This window comes from Trifolium pratense, linkage group LG6 (assembly GCF_020283565.1).
Source record: "Trifolium pratense cultivar HEN17-A07 linkage group LG6, ARS_RC_1.1, whole genome shotgun sequence".
Taxonomy (NCBI): Eukaryota; Viridiplantae; Streptophyta; class Magnoliopsida; order Fabales; family Fabaceae; genus Trifolium; species Trifolium pratense.
The window spans coordinates 38,553,902-38,576,823 of record NC_060064.1 but is presented as its reverse complement, the minus strand read 5'-3'; the positions used below and the strand labels follow the sequence as shown (position 1 = coordinate 38,576,823).

The 22,922-nt window shown below is 33.0% G+C and overlaps 3 protein-coding genes, 1 long non-coding RNA gene and 1 pseudogene across 4 annotated transcripts; 2 read left to right on the top strand and 3 right to left on the bottom strand.

Moving 5' to 3' along the window:
- Positions 1-4,875: 4,875 nt before the first annotated feature.
- Positions 4,876-9,726, top strand: LOC123893114 (ent-copalyl diphosphate synthase, chloroplastic). Its single transcript, XM_045943035.1, has 12 exons — positions 4,876-5,250; positions 5,708-5,891; positions 5,985-6,199; positions 6,426-6,546; positions 6,654-6,766; positions 6,860-7,086; positions 7,482-7,597; positions 7,890-7,991; positions 8,095-8,331; positions 8,482-8,605; positions 8,786-8,977; positions 9,253-9,726. The coding sequence occupies exons 1-12, from the start codon at positions 4,998-5,000 to the stop codon at positions 9,457-9,459; spliced, it is 2,091 nt and encodes a 696-aa protein (XP_045798991.1). The 5' UTR covers positions 4,876-4,997; the 3' UTR covers positions 9,460-9,726.
- A 519-nt stretch (positions 9,727-10,245) lies between these two features.
- Positions 10,246-12,443, bottom strand: LOC123893119 (fatty-acid-binding protein 1). Its single transcript, XM_045943040.1, has 4 exons — positions 11,922-12,443; positions 11,384-11,633; positions 10,964-11,055; positions 10,246-10,568 (listed from the first exon to the last, which is right to left on the bottom strand). Exons 1-4 carry the CDS (start codon positions 12,280-12,282, stop codon positions 10,429-10,431), a joined length of 843 nt encoding a protein of 280 aa, XP_045798996.1. The 5' UTR covers positions 12,283-12,443; the 3' UTR covers positions 10,246-10,428.
- A 1,352-nt stretch (positions 12,444-13,795) lies between these two features.
- On the top strand, positions 13,796-19,205 carry LOC123893115 (pre-mRNA-splicing factor 18). Its single transcript, XM_045943036.1, has 2 exons — positions 13,796-14,795; positions 18,441-19,205. The coding sequence occupies exons 1-2, from the start codon at positions 13,974-13,976 to the stop codon at positions 18,855-18,857; spliced, it is 1,239 nt and encodes a 412-aa protein (XP_045798992.1). The 5' UTR covers positions 13,796-13,973; the 3' UTR covers positions 18,858-19,205.
- On the bottom strand, positions 18,752-20,248 carry LOC123893121. The gene is made up of 3 exons (XR_006803355.1): positions 20,075-20,248; positions 19,930-19,990; positions 18,752-18,875 (listed from the first exon to the last, which is right to left on the bottom strand). It is a non-coding gene; the product is annotated as an uncharacterized LOC123893121 (long non-coding RNA).
- Positions 20,249-20,561: 313 nt separating this feature from the next.
- On the bottom strand, positions 20,562-22,081 carry LOC123893118 (annotated as a pseudogene).
- Positions 22,082-22,922: the final 841 nt, after the last annotated feature.

Here is a 22,922-nt window from a genome sequence, read left to right as displayed (position 1 = left end):
GCTACTAATCTACGAATTTGGATAGCCTATAGATAAAGCACGCGGTTTCACGTTGTTGTAAATCACGACCATTAATTTCTAATCGGACATCCCAAATTAAAAATACAAAAAGTAACACTGAAAAAATCACATTTGTCAGATCGTGATCTTCAAGTTCATTACTACATCAAAACTGTGTGAAATTCCACATCACAAAATTTGATTCCCTAATCTACCCACATATTATGAGTAAGGTGATAATGAAGAACAACTGTACGTGGAAACTATCATCACTGTTGAGTAGAGCTGTAAAAAGGGCCTTAAGGGGCCGGCCCTTTAAGGGGCGGACTCACTTATTCCTGATTATTAATTTTATTTAAATTTTAAACACAGTTTTTTTAGGGTGCCGATCGTGGACAGTGCTGATTGAAGAAAAAGAGAATAAGTTCACGACACTAGAAAAATTATTTAAAATTTAAATAAAATTAATAATCAGGAATAAGTGGGTCCGCCCCTTAAAGGGCCGGCCCCTTAAGGCCCTTTTTACAGCTCTACTGTTGAGTCTGTTGTTGTGCTAAAGACATGAAAGAAAAGGAGGGGAAATAATGTCAAGTTATGCATTCATCAAATAAACACTCAAACTTTGATCACCACACATCGTCGATAAAGTCCAGTGATATTCTGCTCTAAAACAGATAATATATTATTAATACTAATAATACCTTTAGAAAATTATCCAAACTTTCTCTACAATAGTCGGAGAATTCTTTTCAGAATGGAAACATGTCTATAAGAAAACTTACAATTAAATACTAATACCCTTAGAAAATTACCAAAACTTTGGCTCTGTTTGGTAAAAAAATAACGGATAGCTGATAAGCTAGCTTATAGCGGGTGAGCTTATAGCGGATAACTTATAAGCTAGCTTTTAGCGAATAAGCTAGCTGATTGAATTTGTATTGTTTGGTAAAATTAGCGGTTGAACTAGCTTATAAGTGTGAAATGACATAAAAAATTAATATTTTTTTTTTCAAGTAAGATGATAGGGGTAAAATTGGAAGAAAAGATGATAAGCTATAAACTATATAAGCTCACAATCTACTTGAAATATCGTTTGAAAAATAAGCTATAAGCTAGTAAAATAAGGTATAAGCTCTTTTTTGAAAACTGTTACAATACAGAGCTTTTAGCTTATAAGCTAAAAGCTATAAGCTACCTTATTGACCTTCATAGTCCATTCATTGTCATTATAGCCCAAGGTTCCGGTTGAATTGAATAGGATAATTTCTCTTCCGACCCCCAGACTTTCTTTTATATCCCCAAACTGACATTTTTGCCCTTGGGGGTAATTCGGTTTTTACAAACCGATTTTTTTTCCATGTTCCAAAATTTCGGTTAATAAAAACCGAAATTTTGTGTTCCAAATTTGTGCATCGTTGTTTCTTCTGCACTGTCGAACGAACTTTTCCTCTGCACCATCGAACGATTTCGATTTGCATCACAACACCAGGAATCGATTTGCATCTTCCTCTGCACCGTCGAACAAACTCTTCTCCTCTTCCTCTTCGCCGTTGTTTCGTCTCGATGTGTCATTCTCCTCTTCGCTACCGCTCCGTGTCGTCTTCTTCTCACACTGCAACTCATTCTTCTTTTTTATTCATGCTAAAATTTGAGTCGTTGTTAAACTTCATACTTTTTTTGGGAAATGGAATTTTGTTAAGTAGATTGAAGGTCCCTAGCAGTCATATCCAATGCTAGAGCATAACCTGATATACCAAAAGCAAGATAATATATTCAATTAACAGAAAGAAAAAAATAAAAAGGAACGAGTGATAAAGTGAGATATACCAGCAACGTAATCCATGGCAGGAGGAACACTTCCTTAGACACAATACTAAATAATAGGTGTTGGGCACACATACATACTTTTAAAAAAATTAAAAGATAAAGTAATTAATTAATATTAGATGATGTGACTAATTTATTAAATATTTATTTTTTTTCTATTTTATGTGTGTGTGCCTAAGAAATACTTATCTGGGGTTGTGCCCATATAAGTATTTCTCCCATGGCAGATGATTCAGGAACATCACGAGCTTTCTTGGTGATAACGACGACGAGTTTGACTTCGTGACGGAGAGAATTCTCCGTGTGTGCAAATCTATTTCAATTTTATTTCAGTTTATATAAATCGATTTTCTTTTTCATGTTTAACAATTTTGGTTTGTAGAAACGGAAATTTTATGTTCCATTTTTTTTTAATTTACAAGGGTAAAATGAGATTTTAAGGAGTATAAAAGAAAGTCTAGGGTTGGAAGAGAAATTATGACAATTTCTCATCCCATCTACTCACTTTCTCACCCACCCCCTGTTTTTCCATTTTTGCCCTTGGTCAAAAAATTCGTAACGCGTTTTTCGAATTTTTTTAGTTCAAATTTGGAAAAAATTCGGAAAACACATTCCGAAGTTGTTTTTAAAGGCAAAAAAAAATTCGGAAAACGCGTTCCGAATTTTTTGACCGAGGGCAAAAATGGAAAAACAGGGAGTGGGTGAGAAAGTGAGTAGGTGGGATGAGAAATTTTCGAAATTATCATTGAATAGACACACCATTCATTGGACCGAAAAAATGCAGGCCAGTAAGGGTATCCCTTCCAGCCCAAGAAAAGTTAGAAGTCCATATACAGGGGACAGAAGAGCTGCATTGATTTTTTTTCCTACTCCACACCTAGTTAGTAGTTAATCCCCTATCTCCACATTTTATATATTATTATATTATTCCTTTCTTAAATTTTATCATTTTTAAATTTCTTTTTTGGACTAGAAATCGTTTATTGTTAAACAAATAGAAAGCACAAGTCAATCAATCCTTTAGGAGTAACTGATTTTAGTTAATGTCTATTCAAAAAGAATAAAAATATTTCCAAATTAAGTGAGATAGTTTCATGGATGCATCTAATATGACCCCATCTTAAAGATCCAAAGATGGTACAATTTTTAATCTTTGGACTTTTAATTAGTATTTAAATCTCATACAAAGACCGTTCAAATAATCATTTAACAATTTTTCCTTCTCCAAATTTTCTGTAAAAATAAATAAATCATTTTTAATAATTTTTTAAAGTATATTCCTCTTTTGTCAATAAAATCAAATATATTATTAATTACATATATTTTCATCTTTTTATTCTTATGATGAACCTTCTTTTCATAGTTACGGACCTAAATTATATACAAATTAATATGTATATAATATGTTGGACATATAAACTTTGAAATTATAGTAAATAACAAGAACAAGTAGTGCATCATGAATTTGCATATGTCCTTTTGCCTTAGTCCCATGCCTCCATCTTTTTGTGTGAGAGATAGTTCCAAGTTCCACTATCCTTTTAAATTATTCCTTCAATCATCTTTTTATTCTTCTAGAGGTTTGTTAATTAGTATATATGTTTTATTTATTTTTTCAATCATATATTATATTCATATTTTAAATTGACTGTCTTTGTTAGAGGTTTTAACTAGGTATAGGAGTTTAAATATTTTTATAATCATATTAATTTTATATTCATATTTTAAATTGACTGCCTTTTGTTAGAGGTTTTTTTTTCTTTTGTTTTGTTAATTTGGTTTTCAATCATATATTATATTTATATTTACCAAATTTTTAAACTCCAAAAGTCAACTCTTAGTAAATGTTATGTCATATATTTTTTGGTAAGGAAGCTAAAAAGAAAAGGAAAAAAAAAACAAAAATGGAAAACTATTCACGAAAAAAGAAGGTTTTCATTGCATCGTTTCTCATATTTGTGTGAGTGTTGATTTTGTCTTATTTTGTTTAAATAAATAAAAAATATACACATTTTTTCTCAAAAAAAATAAATAATATTCATCTTAATCAAACTAGAGGATTTAAATTAAAATATCTTTTAAATTTAAGTGTGTAGTGATTAATTTATTCAATATTCATATAGGTATACATCATGTCCGAATTATCAAAGGAAAACTTGATAAGAATTCTGGTGGATTTCAGCCAATACATGCACAAGGTGATATATATTTTTTTTTGGTTTTTGAGAAGAGATTCATATTTATGTGCATTGAAGTAAAAAAATTTAACACACTATCAAAATTCATATAATGACTCTATTTTGCATAATATGTTAATAAAGTTTCTCAGGATATTGCGCCTTCCATCAAATGGCTTGAGATTTTGAAGAAGGATAACAAAGATGAGGAAACTTTTTATCAGGTGTGTCATCACTATTAACTCATTCCTTTGATTAACAATATGAACATTGGTTCAAGTTTAGAAATGTTTGGTTTTACTGGGCCCGTTTGCATTAGCTTATTTTTGAGCTTATGCAATATAAATTAAGTTTTATGCTATTTTATAAGTTCACACTCGTGAAAATTGTAATTTTATAAGCTATTTTATCTTAAACTACCTTGACAAACTTATGATAATACATGAAAATTGCATAGGTTGTTTGCATAAGTTCAAAAATAAGTTAATCCAAACGGGTATCTCATGCTAGAAACTTGAAGTATATTCTTTTGATAAAACGGAAGAATGGTCAAACTTGGTTGACTATATACATAACCGGAGTTAACTTGATTAGAGAATTTTTTTTATATATTTTTAAACCTATTAAATGAGAGATTAAACCTTTTTTAGTATTTTGTAAATAAAATGTATACCGAACAGGCCAAGTTCAATATATGATATTTCGGAACCATGGAACTCACACTAGAGTATAAAGTAAATATTATCAATAATTGATAAATAAATATATGAATGATTAAGTCGCTTTTGTGTCAAGTCAAAAGTCGTTGCACTTATATATGTTATTGTGTGAGTTTCACCTCCAGACATTTTAAAACAAAACAATAAAAATTGTTGCCCCTATTCCTTTTGTTCTCTACTTACATGCAATCTTAATTTTGACATCTAGTATTTGATTACTTTAAAGGTTTTGGAGAAAAATGAGATCAGGAAGCAAGTTAGTAAGGTGAAATTAATGTTGAGGTTTATGGAAGATGGAGAGATAAGCATATCAGCTTATGACACAGCTTGGGCTGCTCTTGTGAAAAATGTTGATGATGAAAATAAGCCACAATTCCCATCTTCTCTTCAATGGATTGCTAATAATCAGCTTCCTGATGGTTCATGGGGAGATGAATTATTTTTGACCCATGATAGAATTCTCAACACCTTGGCTTGTGTTATTGCCTTAAGATCATGGAACATGCACCCTAAGAAGTGTGAAAAGGGTAATTTTGTACATAACATGGAAAATTTTCATTGTTTTATGCATTATTTTGTTTTGTGCCCCTTATTTTACATTATTTTTGCAAAGTAAATATTTGGTTGGATGACAGAGTTAGTTTTCAGCGAACAATAATGGTGGATATTTCGCACCAATAATATAGTTAAAAAAACGACTATTAAACAGACATTAGTTTAAGGCCTTGTTTAAGAGTTAAATTTATTTTTTATTATCCCTATAAAAATAGGCAAACACAATATTCATTTGATATATAGCACAATATTTTTATAAGAGTTAATTTTAGTTTCATAAACATTTATTAAAAAATTAAATTTGGTAAAGAACTAAAAATGAGTATATTTTTATTGGAGATCAAAATAAAGTTTTACCATTTTTTTTTTACTAAAAAGTTTTACCAATTTTAATCAAGTTCTAATTGTGCATGCATATTGATATTACAGGAATGAAATTTTTTGTGGAAAATCTATACAAGGTTAAGGATGAGAATTTAGAGCACATGCCAATAGGGTTTGAAGTTGTTTTCCCTTCTCTTCTCAATATAGCTAAAAGTTTGAACATTCAAGTACCAGATGATTCTCCTATCATAAAAGATATATTTGCAATGAGAGACCAAAAACTCAAAAAGTATGTATTCTTATTACATTAACGTAACGTATTATACTATGTAACACAGTTGTAAAATGGTTATTAGTAACGTAACGTATTATATGATAATAGAATACCAAGAGAGGTGTTGCACAAGGTGCCCACAACATTGCTTCATAGTTTAGAGGGAATGCAAAATTTGGATTGGAAACAACTTCTAAAGCTGCAATCACAAGATGGATCATTCTTGTTCTCTCCATCCTCTACAGCTTTTGCTCTTATGCAAACCAAAGATGAAAATGCTCTCAACTACTTAGCCAAAATTGTTAACAAGTTCAATGGAGGAGGTAAGCTTTTCTTGCCAAATTAATGCTTATTTCTCCAATAAAATAATATTGGGGCGTTTTTCTTTTTTGGTCAAGTAGCCTAGTAGCTAGAATTTCACTTTTAAAGTGAAATAGTGGGAGTACTAGGGTTCGAACCCTGGTCACCGCTTTTCTTAATCTACGTACAATTAGTTATTTTTGTTTATAATTGAGTTTGAAGAGAGTATTTATTTATTTATTTTGCCAGTTCCGAATGTCTTCCCGGTGGATTTGTTTGAACACATGTGGGCTGTCGATCGGCTAGAACGCCTTGGAGTTTCAAGATATTTTCAGCAAGAGATTGAGAACTGTGTGAATTATGTGTCAAGGTACATAGGATAAGTTGATTTACCATTGCAAATACTTGAAAAAAAATGTGTAAATGTGAGAAAATATACATGCATTGTCTTCTATATAATTATTCACTAATTTTCAGATATTGGACTGAGAAGGGTATTTGCTGGGCAAGAAATTCAGAGGTTCAAGATATAGATGACACAGCAATGGGATTTAGACTGCTAAGGTTGCATGGCCACCAAGTTTCAGCAGGTGAGTGAAGAGTGATATATATATATATATATATATATATATATGATCTTCACAGATGAATAAAAGGTTTAACTTTGATCCCTAATTTGGCAGATGTTTTCAAGCATTTTGAGAAAAGTGGTCAATTCTTCTGCTTTCCTGGACAGTTAAACCAAGCTGTGACAGGCATGTTCAATCTGTATAGAGCTTCTCAAGTGCTATTTAAAGGAGAGAAGATTCTTGAGGATGCCAAGAACTTCTCAGCCAAATTTTTAACTAAGAAACGTGATGATAATGAGCTCTTAGATAAATGGATCATAACCAAAGATTTAGCTGGCGAGGTGAGTTCTAATTTCAGTTCTACTAACCTCAAAGTTTATCATAATCACAGTGACTTACTGCGATTCTGACAAACTCATTGTGATACCAAACATGTAGTTAATTACTTTATATGCATATAAATCAATACAGTAACACACTTTGTAAGATACTCTTTTCAAAACACTATTATTAGTTGAAATTCATGACTGGCATAAAACTCATTCTTCAAGTTATGTGACAATGTACATTCTAACCAAAAAATGTGTCACTGTATTGCTAACATTTCTTATGTATGTATGCAGTAAAAAACAAGAAATAAAATGAGGATCAGTGGTTGTCAAAAAAAAATAAATGAGGATCCGTGAATTTCTGTTGAGAATTTTAGCTCATTAACATTGCGATAAACACTTTACAGGTTGGTTATGCTCTGGATGTTCCCTGGTATGCTAGCTTACCCCGGTTGGAGACAAGATTTTACCTTGAACATTATGGTGGCGAAAATGATGTTTGGATTGGCAAGACCCTTTACAGGTATCTTCAGTCTTATCCCTTATTCTTAACTGTTTGATCTTAGTTTCGACTAATCGAAAACTTAGTATCTCTATTGCTTGATCTTCATCAAAGACTGAGATCATTTACTGATAACTATTTCACTTTCACCTAATAGCTTCTGACAAAGTACCAGAGTCTTTAATGTCAAAAAGAGTTGGAGTTTAATACTCGATGCATAAAGGACATGTTAGAGATATATTAATATATATATAAAATTATTTATGTGACTTAAGTAGTGTCAGTGGCAAATGAAATTACTGGATTTTGATAGGATGCCATATGTGAACAATGATGTTTATCTTGAGCTTGCAAAATTGGATTACAACAACTGTCAAGCAGTGCATTATAAAGAATGGGAAGAAGAAATTCAAAGGTAAGACTAATAACCAGAGAACACTATCTTACATGCTTCACTGAATGAAAGCAACAACTAATGAACTTTCCAATATTTGCAATGGCAAATATATATGTTACAGGTGGTATATGGAATCAGAACTAGAAGGGTTTGGATTGAGCAAAAAGAGCCTTCTGTTTGCTTATTTTGTAGCAGCAGCCAGCATATTTGAGCCTGAGAGGTCGCTAGAGCGACTTGCATGGACTAAAACAGCAGCTTTGCTCCGAACACTGAAGTCACATTCCAAAGATGAAGAAACTAGGAGCACATTTGTAGATAAGTTCAATAAATACATTACTGGAGGAGACTACTCAAACAGGTAAACATATTGCCATTCTCATACCTAGTACTAAACATCTAATATCCTTATAAAATTCGAACTTTGGTTAATAACTCTCCGTAGACATCAAATTTCACCACGGACTTATGCAATAAAATGTTTTGAACGTGCATGTGTAATTTGTGGCAGGTGGTTAAACAAGAACCAGAGAGAGGAGAAACTCCTGGGAGTTTTGCTGACAACTCTTAATCAGCTTGGCCTCCAAATGTTTATGCATCATGACCAAGAAAATTCCCGTTATTTGAATCAAATGGTGAGTGGAAAAAAATTCTTTTGAGGCTTGTAACTTCATATGCTTTTGAAGTTATAACTTTGTTTGAACACAGCTAGAGCCAAGTTTCAGTCAAATGAAACATGTAAAACTTTAGAATAGCAAATAGGAAGAACTTTAGAATTTTTTTTCCTAAAGCTTTTCATTTTGTTAAATAATCAGTGGCAAAGTTGGCTTTCAAGCTGGCATGATGAAGGAAACATATCTGAAAGAGAAGCAGAACTACTTGTGCAAATCATAAATTTAACTACTGGCTATTGGTCAGAAGAACTACAGTTCAATCCTCAGTACCAGAAATTGCTTGAAGTCACTAACAGAGTCTGTACTAGTCTCCGTAATTGCCAAAGCAACAAGGTCAGTAAAGAATACTACCTCCGGACTTAAATATAAGCAAAAAAGGCGTATCTATTTGGTCTAAATTTAGACTAAATACATATGTTATGCCTTTTTGCTAGAAAAAGTACTAGTTTTATGCGTAGATTAAGATCCATGACGAGACTTAAATACAAGTTAAATAATAAGGTGAAAAATTCAAATAAAAATATTTGAAGTGCAAGATCATCATGACTTGGCTCATTCAATACTCCAACATCTAAATCCAGATTTTTTTACATTTCTGTTACTTACAGGCGCATACTAGCATCAATAACCGCCAAATAGAGTCAGAAATGCGAGAACTTGTGCAACTGGTGCTTCAAAATTCTCCAAATAGCTTGCACTCCAATATCAAGAATTCATTCCTAATGGTGGCCAAGAGTTTCTACTATGAAGCATACTGTGACTCAGAGACCATTTACTCTCATATTGATAAAGTTCTCTTTCAAAAAGTTAACTGAAACAACTAGTAGCAAGTAGCAACCAGTAATGTTTAAAAAAAAGTGTCACGATTCATTATTTCATTATGTTGTTTTTCCTTCTAGTCTTATTAGATTTAACATTTAGATAACCAAGATGGTATTTCCAATGCTTGGTGTCAAATGAACAATCATCTTGTTTATTATGTACATAAGTATGCAATAAAACCAAAGGGAAACGACAGGTTTTCAAATAGTAGGGATATGTTTTCAAAAGTAGTGTACTTGGCCGCTTTTATCACGCTTCAATCATCTCTCTTGCAAATTAGCACACTAGAAGTATTTTTGTTATCTCTTCCAATTGAGTGGGAATTTTTTAATGGAATCCTCTTTTATCGTCTCATGTTTTAATGAACTACACATAAAATAGGATTTCACTCAAAAATTATCATTCGATTGGAAGAGATGATGATAGAAGTGTTCAACACTCACCGTATAAATTGTAAGTTTATAACTTCTGTTAGCTTTTCTCCACTAATTTTCTCAACCTGATAGCCAGCCAGCAATCTATTATCAAACCTGGCATGCACTCTTATCAAAGAGTAGAAACCAAGAACATACATGTCTTGGTGAATAAAGAAAGTTATGAACATAAAGTACTGATGCATGAAACCTTAATATGTACTAATAACACCTATTTTAGTGGGATTAGAAGGTCTCCGGAAACTCAAACGTCAAGAACAAAGTGGTCCTCTAACCAAGATGTTATATTTACGAGTGGTGGGGGAGGGAAAATCAATCACAACTTATAGTAAAAGCTCAAAAAAGTTGCAAGCATAAGGGATAGTAATAGTAATAAGATATGAATAAATTTATGGTATAGCAATCTTGAAGCCCAAGGGATACATTAACGAGATTAAATAACTTACACGATATCGAACAAAAATTACTAGAGGCATGGAATTAGCAAGGATTGAACCCATGTCTTACAGAGGATTTTTATTTAGCAGTCTAACTTTGGAGGTAAGAAGCCATGTTGAGCTCTATTTCTTCTTTGGCCTGTTTATCAAATGGTTCCTCGCCAACATATAAATCTAGGATTGATCTACACAGGAGTTTACTTTGGATGCTTCCTACTTCCTCTCCGTCAACTACAACAACCAAGACATTATTAATGTCAAAGACTCTTGTTTGCAATGTAACATCAACAAGAATAATATCAAGCAAAAGAGACTGAGGGTCTGTTTGGCAAGACAAATTTTTGAACTTATAGCTTATAAGTTCATATGATTAAAAATGATTTGTTTTGTACTCGTACTTGACATTTCTTTAGTTAGACTTAGACTCAGTACTAGTTGAAGAAGGAAGAAAATATATGAAACAGATGCATGATTTCTCAACTGAATCTTCTGAAATAACTTTTTAGAAGACCTGAATTATCCTGATTTGAATAATTCATGAAGCACAAACAAGATTATGTATGCCCTGCATTATAAATCTGAAAGTTAAGAAGATAGAAATGCAAACACGGGGAAGGGTATCTTACTTGTTGTACGAAGAACATGGCCCTTCTCTCTTGTGAGATGAATTACAGATCCACCAGGTATTTTGATTTCATCTCTAAACTGTGAAGTAAACCTACACCAAAGCATTGCTAGTCAAGCATAACTACAATATGCAACATGAAATTCTCGCCCAACTGGATTCATATATGATTTAACAAAGTTAAACACTTCGCATAAAATCTTCGTAACAATTATAAAATGCTTTTAATTTATTAAAGCACAAAAGGATATAGATATCCACGACAAACAAAGGAAACTTAAAGAGACCTCTCAAGTGTTATAGTGACATCCACATGTATGCTTATTGTACAGCAAAAACTTCTACAACTTCATAACAAGTTCTACACAAGTAGTAAATATTATGTTTAATTCTCAATCTATGAAATGCAGCACAATTTCACCTCTGAAGCAATTCTTTATTATCTGATCCCCCATATTTTTGCAGTCTTTTTCCAACAGACTCTTCAAACGCACTACGCACAGAACGAATGCTCAATTTTCCATAAACAATTTGAAGCCTTACTGTAATATGTATATCATTTTCCAAAAGATCTTCAGTAAACTCCTTATTCCCTTTCAATTCGGAAGCCGAAAATTTCCCATATTTTTCAGAAAGATACCTCTTTATCTCCTCATCATCAGCATAAACACCTGAAAAAACAAATAACATAATTCTAACACTCAGAATTTCAATCTAACACTAACCAAGACATTAGCCTCAAAGTGGTTAATAAGCTCATCTAGGATGAATTGTTCAGAGAACCCGAATTCGATTCCCGGTAGAAACAATGTTGTATCCGACTTTACTTACTTCGCGGCCGAACTCTAGATTACCAGATTAATACTATAAATAAATAAATTAAACTAATACTAATAATGGTAACTACAACTAGTAAAATGAGTAGACAAAAAAGGATTTATTTTTATGAAGTAACTTACCAAATGCATATACATCAATGTTCTTCAAACCCAAAATGCATTTCTTTCGCAACCCAATTCCACAAAGTTTCTGAGAAGCTTCTAGAACAGAAGGAAATGAGGATCCAGTCCTTGAGTCAACAATTGGAACACCACTGTCAGCTAAACTGAGACAACCCCAAAGAGGCGAGGTGTTATCAGAAGAGATTAAAGAATTCAATGCATTCTGGAGAAAGAGACGGTGGCGGTCATTGGAAGAGACAGCGACGAATGCTGCGGTGGCTCCGGCGAAGGCAGCTGCGGCGGTGAATTTGGAGAAACGGCGAGGATTTTGAGGTGGTTTGGGGTTAGAAAAGATGAATGGGAAGCGTAGTGAAACCATGTTTGTTTGTTTCGGAAGTTACGATGTGATGTTGTTTGAGAGTGGTAACACGATGAGACATGTTCGGTTCCTTACACTGGAAAATTACTGCACGCTTAAAAATATCTCCCGGAACATTTTCCCAAAATTGTATCTCATATTTATCTTGAAATATATTAAAATTGCAATTAGTTCCATAAGTAGGCTCTCCCATAAGTATACTGTATATCTAATTAACGTGTCGGTCTTTTTATAAGAAACAATTTAAAAAAAAATATTCAGATCAATGAAGCTAATTTTTTCACTAATGATTCTAAAATTTTATGTTTTATTCCAAAAGTAACTTTGGGCTAACATGAGGAATATGTCTTTAATTAATGCTAGTGCATTGGAATGAAGTATTTGATTTCATTTAATAAGGATACAAATGGAATTGTGTATTTAATAAAGAATAAATCTAAAGAGTGTTTTTTATAAAAATGACCAAATAAAAATTCAAAAATGTTCCTTATAAAAATGATCTGAGCGAGTAGTTTCATAATCTTTTATTAATTATTTTGATTTCAAATATGTTTTTTGTTAGTCAATTTAGTCGATAAAATTACTAACAAACAGCATATATGTTTTCAATTTTGATCCATTGATATGAGTTGGAATTACACTATGCTTTATTCTTGGCTACTAGTAATGGGTTGATTGCGGGTTGTTGGTAGTAGCCATTACTAGTAGCCAGGAAGAAAACATAGTGTAATTCCATTACTAGTAGCCAAATATAAGGAATTACACTATATTTTCTTCTTGACTACTAGTAATGGAATTCTTATGGCGAAGGAAGTATAGTTGAAATAAGAGTGTCAGTTGGTTGTTAATAAAGAAATTATGTGTACACTCCTTATACTTTCAAGTTTGATGTGTTTTTTAATAGTTCAAAAAAAAAAAAGTAGTTTTCTTAATAATGTACAACAGATATCATGTGGGTTTCTTAACAAGATGTCTTTGTCAAATGTTATTTTATTGCCTTTCTTTTGGGGGAGATGCATTGATCATTTTTCCACTTATAATCTTTTGGAGGAAATATAAAACTACTTTTTTTAAAAAAAAATTAGTTTAGATATGTTGTCTTGTAAATATTTTTACACTTTGTCGTAAATAAAAATTATTGTCGTGAAGATACGATGACCATAAAAATTTGAAAACTTGGAGTACACTTTTTGTTTGTGGACCACACGTCTCATTGCTCTATTTCTGCTTCACTATCAAATGAAGTGTCACTAACAGAACAATTTTTTTTACCCGTATTTCGGTCTTTTAAAATTTCTAATATAGTTCAAAAATCAGTTTTATCATCAAGTGGTTTCAGCTTCCTGTTAAATTTTTTTCCTTAATAAGTGTGAAACTAAGGCATACTTAAAATTCATAGGAAGATCACAATAATAATAATAATAATAATAATAATAATAATAATAAAAAGAAGAAGATAAAAATCAGCCACATTAAAAATATAAGAAAAAAAATTAATTTTTCAATTCACAATAATAATAGGAAAATCAATTTTTTTTATTTATAAATTGGAATCATGTGTGTGCCCATACTTGGTTGTTCCCAAAACATCGTCGTTTCATTCAAGTCTCAAACACACACCGCATCTTCAAAATTCCTTTCCGATCAGAACACCGATCCAACCACCACCGCGCCGTCGCCCGAAACCCTAGATGGACCTTCTCAAGCAAGAGCTTCTCAAGAAACGCCAATCCCTAGCCGAAGAAACCGGCGGCAAAAGAGTCTTCAAACGCTCCGAAATCCAACAGAAACAAATCCAAAAGCTTCGCGAAGAAGAAAAACGCGAATTAGAAGCCAAATCTAAAAAACGCAACTCATCTTCCTCCGACACAATCTCCACCGTCGCAACTTCATCAACCACCGCTTCTTCTTCCACCACATCCGCCGCTGCCTCATCCAGTGCCTCTCTCCCCGATGAGCTGAACATTGACAGCCTCGTCCTCCCTAAACAAGAAGTCATTCGTCGTCTCCGATTTCTCAAGCAACCGGTAACGCTCTTCGGTGAAGACGATGATGCTAGACTCGATCGTCTCAAATATGTTCTCAAAGCTGGATTGTTTGAAGTTGATAGTGACATGACGGAAGGACAGACGAATGATTTCTTGCGTGATATTGCGGAGTTGAGGAAGCGTCAGAAGACGGGGATTGTGAGCGATAGGAAGCGGCAGAAGAATGAAGATGGTGCTGCTGAGGATGGAGAAGGTGGTGCTGGTAATGATGATTTGAGTGATTGTGGTGGATCCAGTGGTGCTGATAATGATAAGGATTTGAAGAGGATGAAGGCGAATTTTGAGGAATTGTGTGATGAAGATAAGATTTTGGTGTTTTTTAAGAAGCTGTTGAATGAGTGGAAACAGGAATTGCGTGAAATGGCTGAAACGGAGAAGCGAACGGCTAAAGGGAAGTCCATGGTTGCCACATTCAAGCAGTGCGCACGTTACTTGAACCCGCTGTTTAAGTTTTGTAGGAAGAAGGTGAGTTTTATTCTGTTTTGGGATGCATAATTTTAATTTCCTTTGAACATGTGTATATTGATTGTTTTTGTTTATGCATTTAGCAACTTACTTTTGTTGTATTTGATATTAGTTTAATCGGAAAACATACCCCTTAGAATGTCGTTGGAAATAAATTAGGTAGTCAATCTTGATGTTTAGTGAAATGGGAACACACTGAAGTTTAAAACAAATTGAACTAGGAGAGGTTGAAATGTAAGTTGTTGTCATCATGTTTTCAAAGAACTTTGTGCATGGAATCTAGGCATTCATAAGAATATGATATTGTATATTTTAAGGTGGATTTTGGAAAGGTGGCGAATTATCCTAGGAACTTAGGACCATTCTGAGGGTTGATGTATATGACTCTGCAGTACGCACTGTCTTTTTCGGTTTATCTGAAGTTTTTCAAATTTCAACCTTTCTTCATTGCATCTGTATGCATCTAGGAAGGGAGACGAGAAACTGCCATTGGCATTTCAGTGTTATAGGACTCTCACGTGGTGAGTGAAGGAAAGGTTTCAGATCTAGTTTTGATCTATTATATGCAACCTTACCTTGCATTTTATGAGAGGTTGATTCCATAACTTCAACATGCGACCTTGTCGCACAATCAACTCCAGTTGTTGTGTCAATTCTGGAGATAATTTCAGTTTGACACCATTTACCTATATCACAGATTCAAATAGAGTATCTTTAAGATAAAAGGGGAAACTCAACAGGAAGATATTAATGAGATAAAAACAAAGGATCAATAGTTCATAAACCCTACAAGAGCGTCACATGTCAGTCTACACCCATTAATTGAGCCATACAAACGATGAACAGTTGTATTCTCCAAAGTATAGGTTAAATTTAGAACTGAATAGTTACTCTCCACAAAACTATTCACAAACAGTACATGCGTAGTCCCATGTAGGTAGAGCTGGGGTGGTGACCTAAGGGTACTGAAGCAGGTTTAAGAAGAAGGTCCATGATTCAAATCCTATAAACTATCATAAACACTAATATCAACCAAAAAAACAACCCACTAACTTGCCAACATTTGCCTATAAAAAAATGTGCATATAGTAGACATTGCCCAATAATTCAATATTTACAAGGTAAGACAATTAAGTAAAAATTACACTAAACTTAAATAAAAGACTGCCCATATTGTTGACTAGATTGAAAGATTGCCAGTACCTCCTGCCCCGGATGTTTATCAGCCCTACATCTCACTATAGATCGGGGATCTTATCAATTGACTTGTTATCTTATGGGATTCCCTCTGCTTTTGGATGCGATTCTCTCAAGATTCATATTAGTTCATCAGAAAACATAGTACATGCTAGTGTTGTTATTCACCTTATAGAATGTGATTGGAAACAAATTTGATAGTCAATCCTACAGTTTGCCGGAATGCTAATTTTTTAACGAAATGGGAACATACTGAAGTTTAAATTTTAAAACAAATTGAACTATGAGAAGTGGATATATAATCTGTTCTCATTATGTTTTCAGAGAACTTTGTGTATAGAACCTAGATATTGATATGGTATTAGTATATTTTAAGGTGAACTTTGGAAAGGTGGGGAAGTATGGTAAGAGCTTAGGACCATTCTGAGGACTGATGTATATGACATTGTAGTCTGCACTATCTTTTCCGGTTTGTTGAAAGTTTTACAAATTTCAATCTTTCTTCATTGTATTTGCATGCATCTAGATATCATGTGTGTCTGTTGGAAATACGAGGCACATAATTTTGAGCTAGACTGTTGGAACATGTCTTGGAAGGGAGAGGACGAATTGCCATTGGCAATTTAGTGTTATAGGACACTCACGTGGTGAGTGAAGGAAAGGTTCAGATCTAGTTTTGAATCCAACCCTTGAACATGCCACCTTGTTGCACTAAAACAACTCCAGTTGTCGAGTCAATTCCGGAGAGAACCGTAGTCTGGCACCATTTACAAATGTCAAATTGTTTTATCAATGTGCTGTTGGGGTGTGCAAAAAATTTGGCTATCCTTAACCAAATTACTAACCAATCCATATCCAATTTTAGTTTGCAAAATCCATTTAAAAAAAAAACCACACCACTCCAATAAAAAAACACCAATTATAAACCATAACCACATTTTGTAATTTGGTTTGGAATTGGTTTGAAAATTTAGGCCCAATAGCTAATTCAGGCCCAATCTTCAATTTTTTAAAATTCTTTATTATATAATAAAATAATTAATTAAAAGAGGGGGTGGAGGACCGGTGGTCAACCGGTGGTCAACGCCGGACCACCGGCGCGGCGCTCCGACTGGCGGCGGGCGGCGGTTTCCGGTTAAATTTAAACCATGCACACCCCTATTGTGCTGCACCAACCTATAGGCTATATCACAAATTCAAATAGAGTAGGGAGCCTCGTTTATGTTTTGCCCGGTGATTTGTGTTTCTGTTTTCCTCTGGTATAGGCAGTCCTGTTTTTTCTGTTTTTGCTCCGGCTCTGTGGGACTGTTTCTGGGTTTCTGTCGTGGCAGTTGTTGTATGTGTTTGGCAGTAGGATGGTGTACTGGGTACACAAGTGCTGATGGGGCTAGTTTTTTTGGGTTTCTGGCGAGGTTTGGTTTTGTTTTCACAGGAGAGTGCTTTTGTCTTCTTTGTGTTGTATAGGTAGTTGATGTTTTCTTTGTTTATTCCTTGTTTTGCTTCTTGTAGTAGCTTTTGTATCTTTTTGCCCTCTTGAGTATTTCTTATACTTGAGTTTGTGGTTATTAATAATATTTGCTGCTTCTAAAAAAAATAAAAATAGAGTATCTTTAAGACAAAATGGAAAACATAATAGGAAAATACTAATGAGATAAAAACAAAGGATTGATAGTCCATAAACCTTCCAAGAGCGTCACATATAAGTCTATACAACCATTAATTGAGCCATACAAACAAGATTAACAGTTGTGTTCTCCAATGTATAGGTAAAATGTAGAAAGTAGAATTGAATAGCCACTGTAAACAAAACTATTCACAAACAATACATGTATATTTCCATGTAGGTAGCTGGGTTGGTGACTTAAGGGTACTGACGCAGGTTTAAGAAGGAGGTCCAGGGTTCAAATCCTATAAACTAACATAACTATTAACTACTAATATTAACCAAAAAAAAAAAAACATAACCACAAACTTACGAACATTTGCCTATTAAAAAAAAAGTGCATATAGACACTGTCCAGCAATTTGATAGCCTGTATTGAATTGGATTTACAAAAATAACCAACTTTTCTGAAACGGGGTTTAAGAACTGAACCAAACCAAAAATTTGGTTCAATTTGGTTTTGTTTATGAACCATGCACACCACTAGGAGTAGTAGGTTCTAATATTTTTTAAAAAAATTACTATATGTTTGCTTGAGCAAATAAAAGCATTCCAACGTCCTGTAGTTGTTTATTTGAGATCCCATATGAAGTGTGTCAGACATCGAATATTTAGCATACTATTCTGCTTCAAGTAACGACTTTCATTTGAGTTTTTTTTTTTTTTTTTGAGTAATGCTTCATAGGTCATTATAAGCATAAAATCATATATGGAATGTGTCAGTGTTACATGTTTTCTGAAGCATTTGTTCCTAATAAGATAGATTTGGTGCGTGCTATTTTCAGGTTCTTCAGGATGACATTCGACAGGCACTGTTGTTGATGGTTGAATGCTGTATGAGGCGAGATTATCTGGCAGCAATGGACCATTATATTAGGCTGGCTATTGGGAATGCTCCCTGGCCTATTGGTGTTACTATGGTTGGTATTCACGAAAGATCTGCCCGTGAAAAGATCTACACAAACAGTGTTGCTCACATCATGAATGACGAGACAACTCGGAAGTACTTACAATCGGTAAAGAGATTAATGACATTTTGCCAACGACGTTACCCGACATTGCCATCTAAAGCAGTTGAGTTTAACAGTTTGGCAAATGGGAGTGATTTGCAGTCACTTTTAGCAGAAGAAAGATTTAGTGGGGGAAATCAGGCATCATCTGATGAGAGGCTTAGGATAATGCCTGCTCCAAGAGAAAGTTAGTCATTCATGTCCTTTTCCCTGAAATGACAGCATCATATGATATGTTATTTGTTTTCAAAATTTCAACTACTAAATACAGTCTGCTTCTGGTTTTTCTCCTAAGTGATTGTATAAAAGGAATGCATCTATGAAAAAGGAGAAAACGTGTAAAATTCTGATATTTTTATGCTGCTATTGCTCCCCTTGGTTTTAAGTTCCTCCTTGTGTTAGTTTTTAGTTTAGTCTGCTGTCCAGGTGCTGTTAAGCACCATAGCTAGGCTTCGTTCTTAGGTTCTGTGGCCTGAATTATCTTCACATGTCTATTTGCTTTTGTCTGAAAAGTTAATGAGATGTTTTTTCTACACCCAATTTGTTGGTCTTGATACCCCACATCTCAAGTGAAATTTCCAACGTGCTTTTTCTGAGGTATGAGTTTTCTCAAAAAAATACTATATTTGTTCTTGTCCGTAATGATCGATTTATCTTCATATTAATTTCAAAGTATTTTTTTGCTATACATGAATATAAAAGGTTATACTATTTGTCAATTGGATGGTTATTAGTCCATAGAATATAAAATAAGCAAAACAATAAACAATACATAAAAACAAAGCAAAAGAATCGACAACTTGCAAAATTAAAATTCATCAATTCCCAATAGAAAAATTGCTATATTTGATTCTAAATTGATTCCATCATTATTTAAGTGATTAGGAGTTAGCTTATCATAGATGTGTTTATAGAGAATAATTTATAAGCTAATTTATAGTGTATATATTAGATAATTTAATTTAAAGTATTTAAAAAATAAACGGTTAAATTATCTTATAAATATGAAATGCAAAAAAATATTTTGATTTTTATTAAGAAAGGTGACATGAGTAAAATTAAGAGAAAAGTAATGTTATACAATGATTCAATTAATTTATCAAAATAAACTATTAAAAATAAGCTATAAATCGTCATACGAGCAGTATTATTGATATATATGTCGTCAGATGTTGCAAACAAAACAAAAGAAAGGACTTGCAAACAAAACAAAAGGTGGAGGAACACCAACACGATGCTGTTGATCATAGTAGCGTGTTCGTACCTCATAGTACTCTTGAGGAGGATACCCTTGTTGAGTGTAACCTTGAGAGGTGGAGGATACCCTTTAATTAAAAAACACAATTTCATCAAATTCAAACAATTTTAACAAACCAAGAAGAAAAAATGAATGAAAGAAAGGTAGGTACCTTGTGGGGGAGGAACACGAACATGAACATGAAGCTGATTATTGTAGTTGCTCATCTTGCTTTGATGGAATTGAAGAAAAGTGAGAGAGACGTAGGGTTTTTATGTTTATAGTAGTGTCGTTGAACGCGTTGGAAGCTGATGATTTTAGTTGCTCATCTTGCTTTGATGGAATTGAAGAAAAGTGAGAGAGAAGAAGGGTTTTTATGTTTACTAGAACATCGACTCATGCAGTGCACGGACCTGATTAGTTGTAAGATATATAATGATTAAATAAGATATGATAATTCTGATAATGTAAGGTATATGAAAAAAGTTGAGTAACATTAAACGATAGTTCAACAATAATTTTGGATAAATATTCATACAAAGAAAATTATGTTATATTACGGAAAACTTCCTTATAGACCACATTGAATTCTTAGTCGTATCTTCACCGTTATCATCGATGATCAATATTTTTAATTACTTTCAAGAAGTAACTCTTGAAATTGCAACATACAACTGACCATGTGAAAACACTGGCGATGGAAGATATATCCCAACATGCTTTAAAGATTGTCCCTGACTCTTATTAATAATCATCGCAAAAGAAATTATTATAGGAAATTGTCTCCGTTGAAATTTAAAAGGAATTCTCAGGTCAGATGATGTTAAAGAAAATCTAGGTATGAAAACCTGATCACCAATATTACTTCATGAAATAATTTTTCCTTCAAGAGCACGTTTTTCCAATCTCATAATAATAAGTCTTGTTTCATTGCATAATCCTAATTTTTTATGCAAATTCCTTAATAGCATAACTGGAACTCCAACTTTAAGTCTCAACTTGAGATTTGGAAGTCCCGACGTAGAAATCGTGTTCAAAAATTCGGGAGTATTAACATCATCCACTGTTTGACCATCTACATTTTGTGTGAGTGGAGTATCATAACTCAAATATGTTTTTTCTTCACCAGAAATTAAATTCAACATATAATCATTTATTGTGTCGACTATTAAATTTTTAGGAGCTAGTATAACTCTATTTTGGAAATACGTTATATCGTTCATGTTTTGTAAAAGTTGGGGATATGTGCTTTCAACGATAGAAGCAAGAGGATCACATGAATTTGAAATCAATAAATCTGATGGAATGTCAAGTTCTAAATCATTATCGTTGTCATCTCCAATTTCTCCATCGCCAACACCCAAAACCCATTCAGAAAACAATCTTCTTTGTTCAACGTCTGCACTCGAAGCACCACCGAGAAGCCTCATGTTTTTACTAAATGTTAAAACTTCACAAAAATTCCAAAGAACCGAAGAATTAATAGTAGCATGAACAACTTTTGACCGTGTACCTTTGGGTATTACTGGTAGAATTTGTCTAAAATCTCCACAAAAAACAACAACTTTTCCACCGAAGGGAATGTGTTTATTTTTTTCATCAACAGACTTGAGAATATCTTTTAAAGTTCGATCAATAGCTTCATCCCATATAATGAGCTTTCGTTTTTGTATTAATAGCGTCAAAGGGCTTTTAAGAACTATAGTACATGTTAAAAACTCGTCAACATTTAGAGGAATACAAAACCTCTTGAATGTGCTGTTCTACCGCCAGGTATAAGCAATGCAGCGATCTCACTTGAGGCAACTGTTAAAACTATCTCACCTTTTGAGCGTAATGCGGCTGACATGACCCTCCAGATAAATGTCTTCCCTGTACCGCCATAACCATAAAAAAAAACACCATGTTTATTTTCGTTAACTCTTGTCATGATTGTGTCATATACTTTACGTTGCTCTGAAGTCATAGTTGACATCAATCTAACATGTTCCTCAGCTAATGATTGTCTGTTATAATTTAATTCCTCGTGTATTAAACTATTTTGTATATCATGAACTAATGATGTGTCTGCTCTAGGCATTGGAGGATAATCTTTTAAACTCTTCCCACAACTACATAACATTATCTCAATATCTGCTAGTGCATATTGTATCAATTGATCATCAGTTAATATTAAATTTGCAATGTTAAAATCAAAATAATGAATGTGATTAGTGACATGACTATAGTTGTGTTTGGTTGTATTGCAAAAAAATTGATTTAGCAGAATTGAATTTGATAATAACTTTCCAAATCACACGTGATAATAACTTTACAAATCTCACATGATAATTATTCTCTAAATTTATGATCCGGTAGAAAAAAAAATCATTGATCAGGAAAGACATAAAAATATTTCGTGATGAATAATATAGTTAACAATAATTTTGATATGATATACTTTTAAAATTGATGGTGCTTATCAATTATTGCACATAATTTTAATCACAATTGGTATACTTGTCAGAGTGGTTGGAAATATTGTTTTGCATTGAATGGTTGTGGGTTCGAATTCTAGTCAAAACAAAATTGTATTATTTTTTAATAAAAATTGCAACATAAAATGGAGGGAAAACAAAAAAAACAAATTAGAGTTTAGGGTTTGCTTGTGTATATATGTGTCTTAAGTATATGTAGAGTGTATTTTAAAAAAAAGTATATGTAGTAAGTAATTTTTCTTTTATAATTGAAATATTTCTTACAAAATTTGTGCATTTACTTTTCAGACTGCTCTTTTGACCGCTTGAACCCGGATCGTCAGCTAGTCAGCTGCAGCAAATGCCTACTGCAATACATATTTAAAATGTTAGTTGATAAACTAAGTGTATTTTATAAAAATGTTTGTTAGTAAAATAATATAATTAGTAAAATAGTTATTTTTAAACTACACATTTTTACTAATAAACATTATTTTTACTAACTGATATTTTTTATCAAATATTATAATATAATACTAATTATAAAAGAAAATAGTTAGCTTG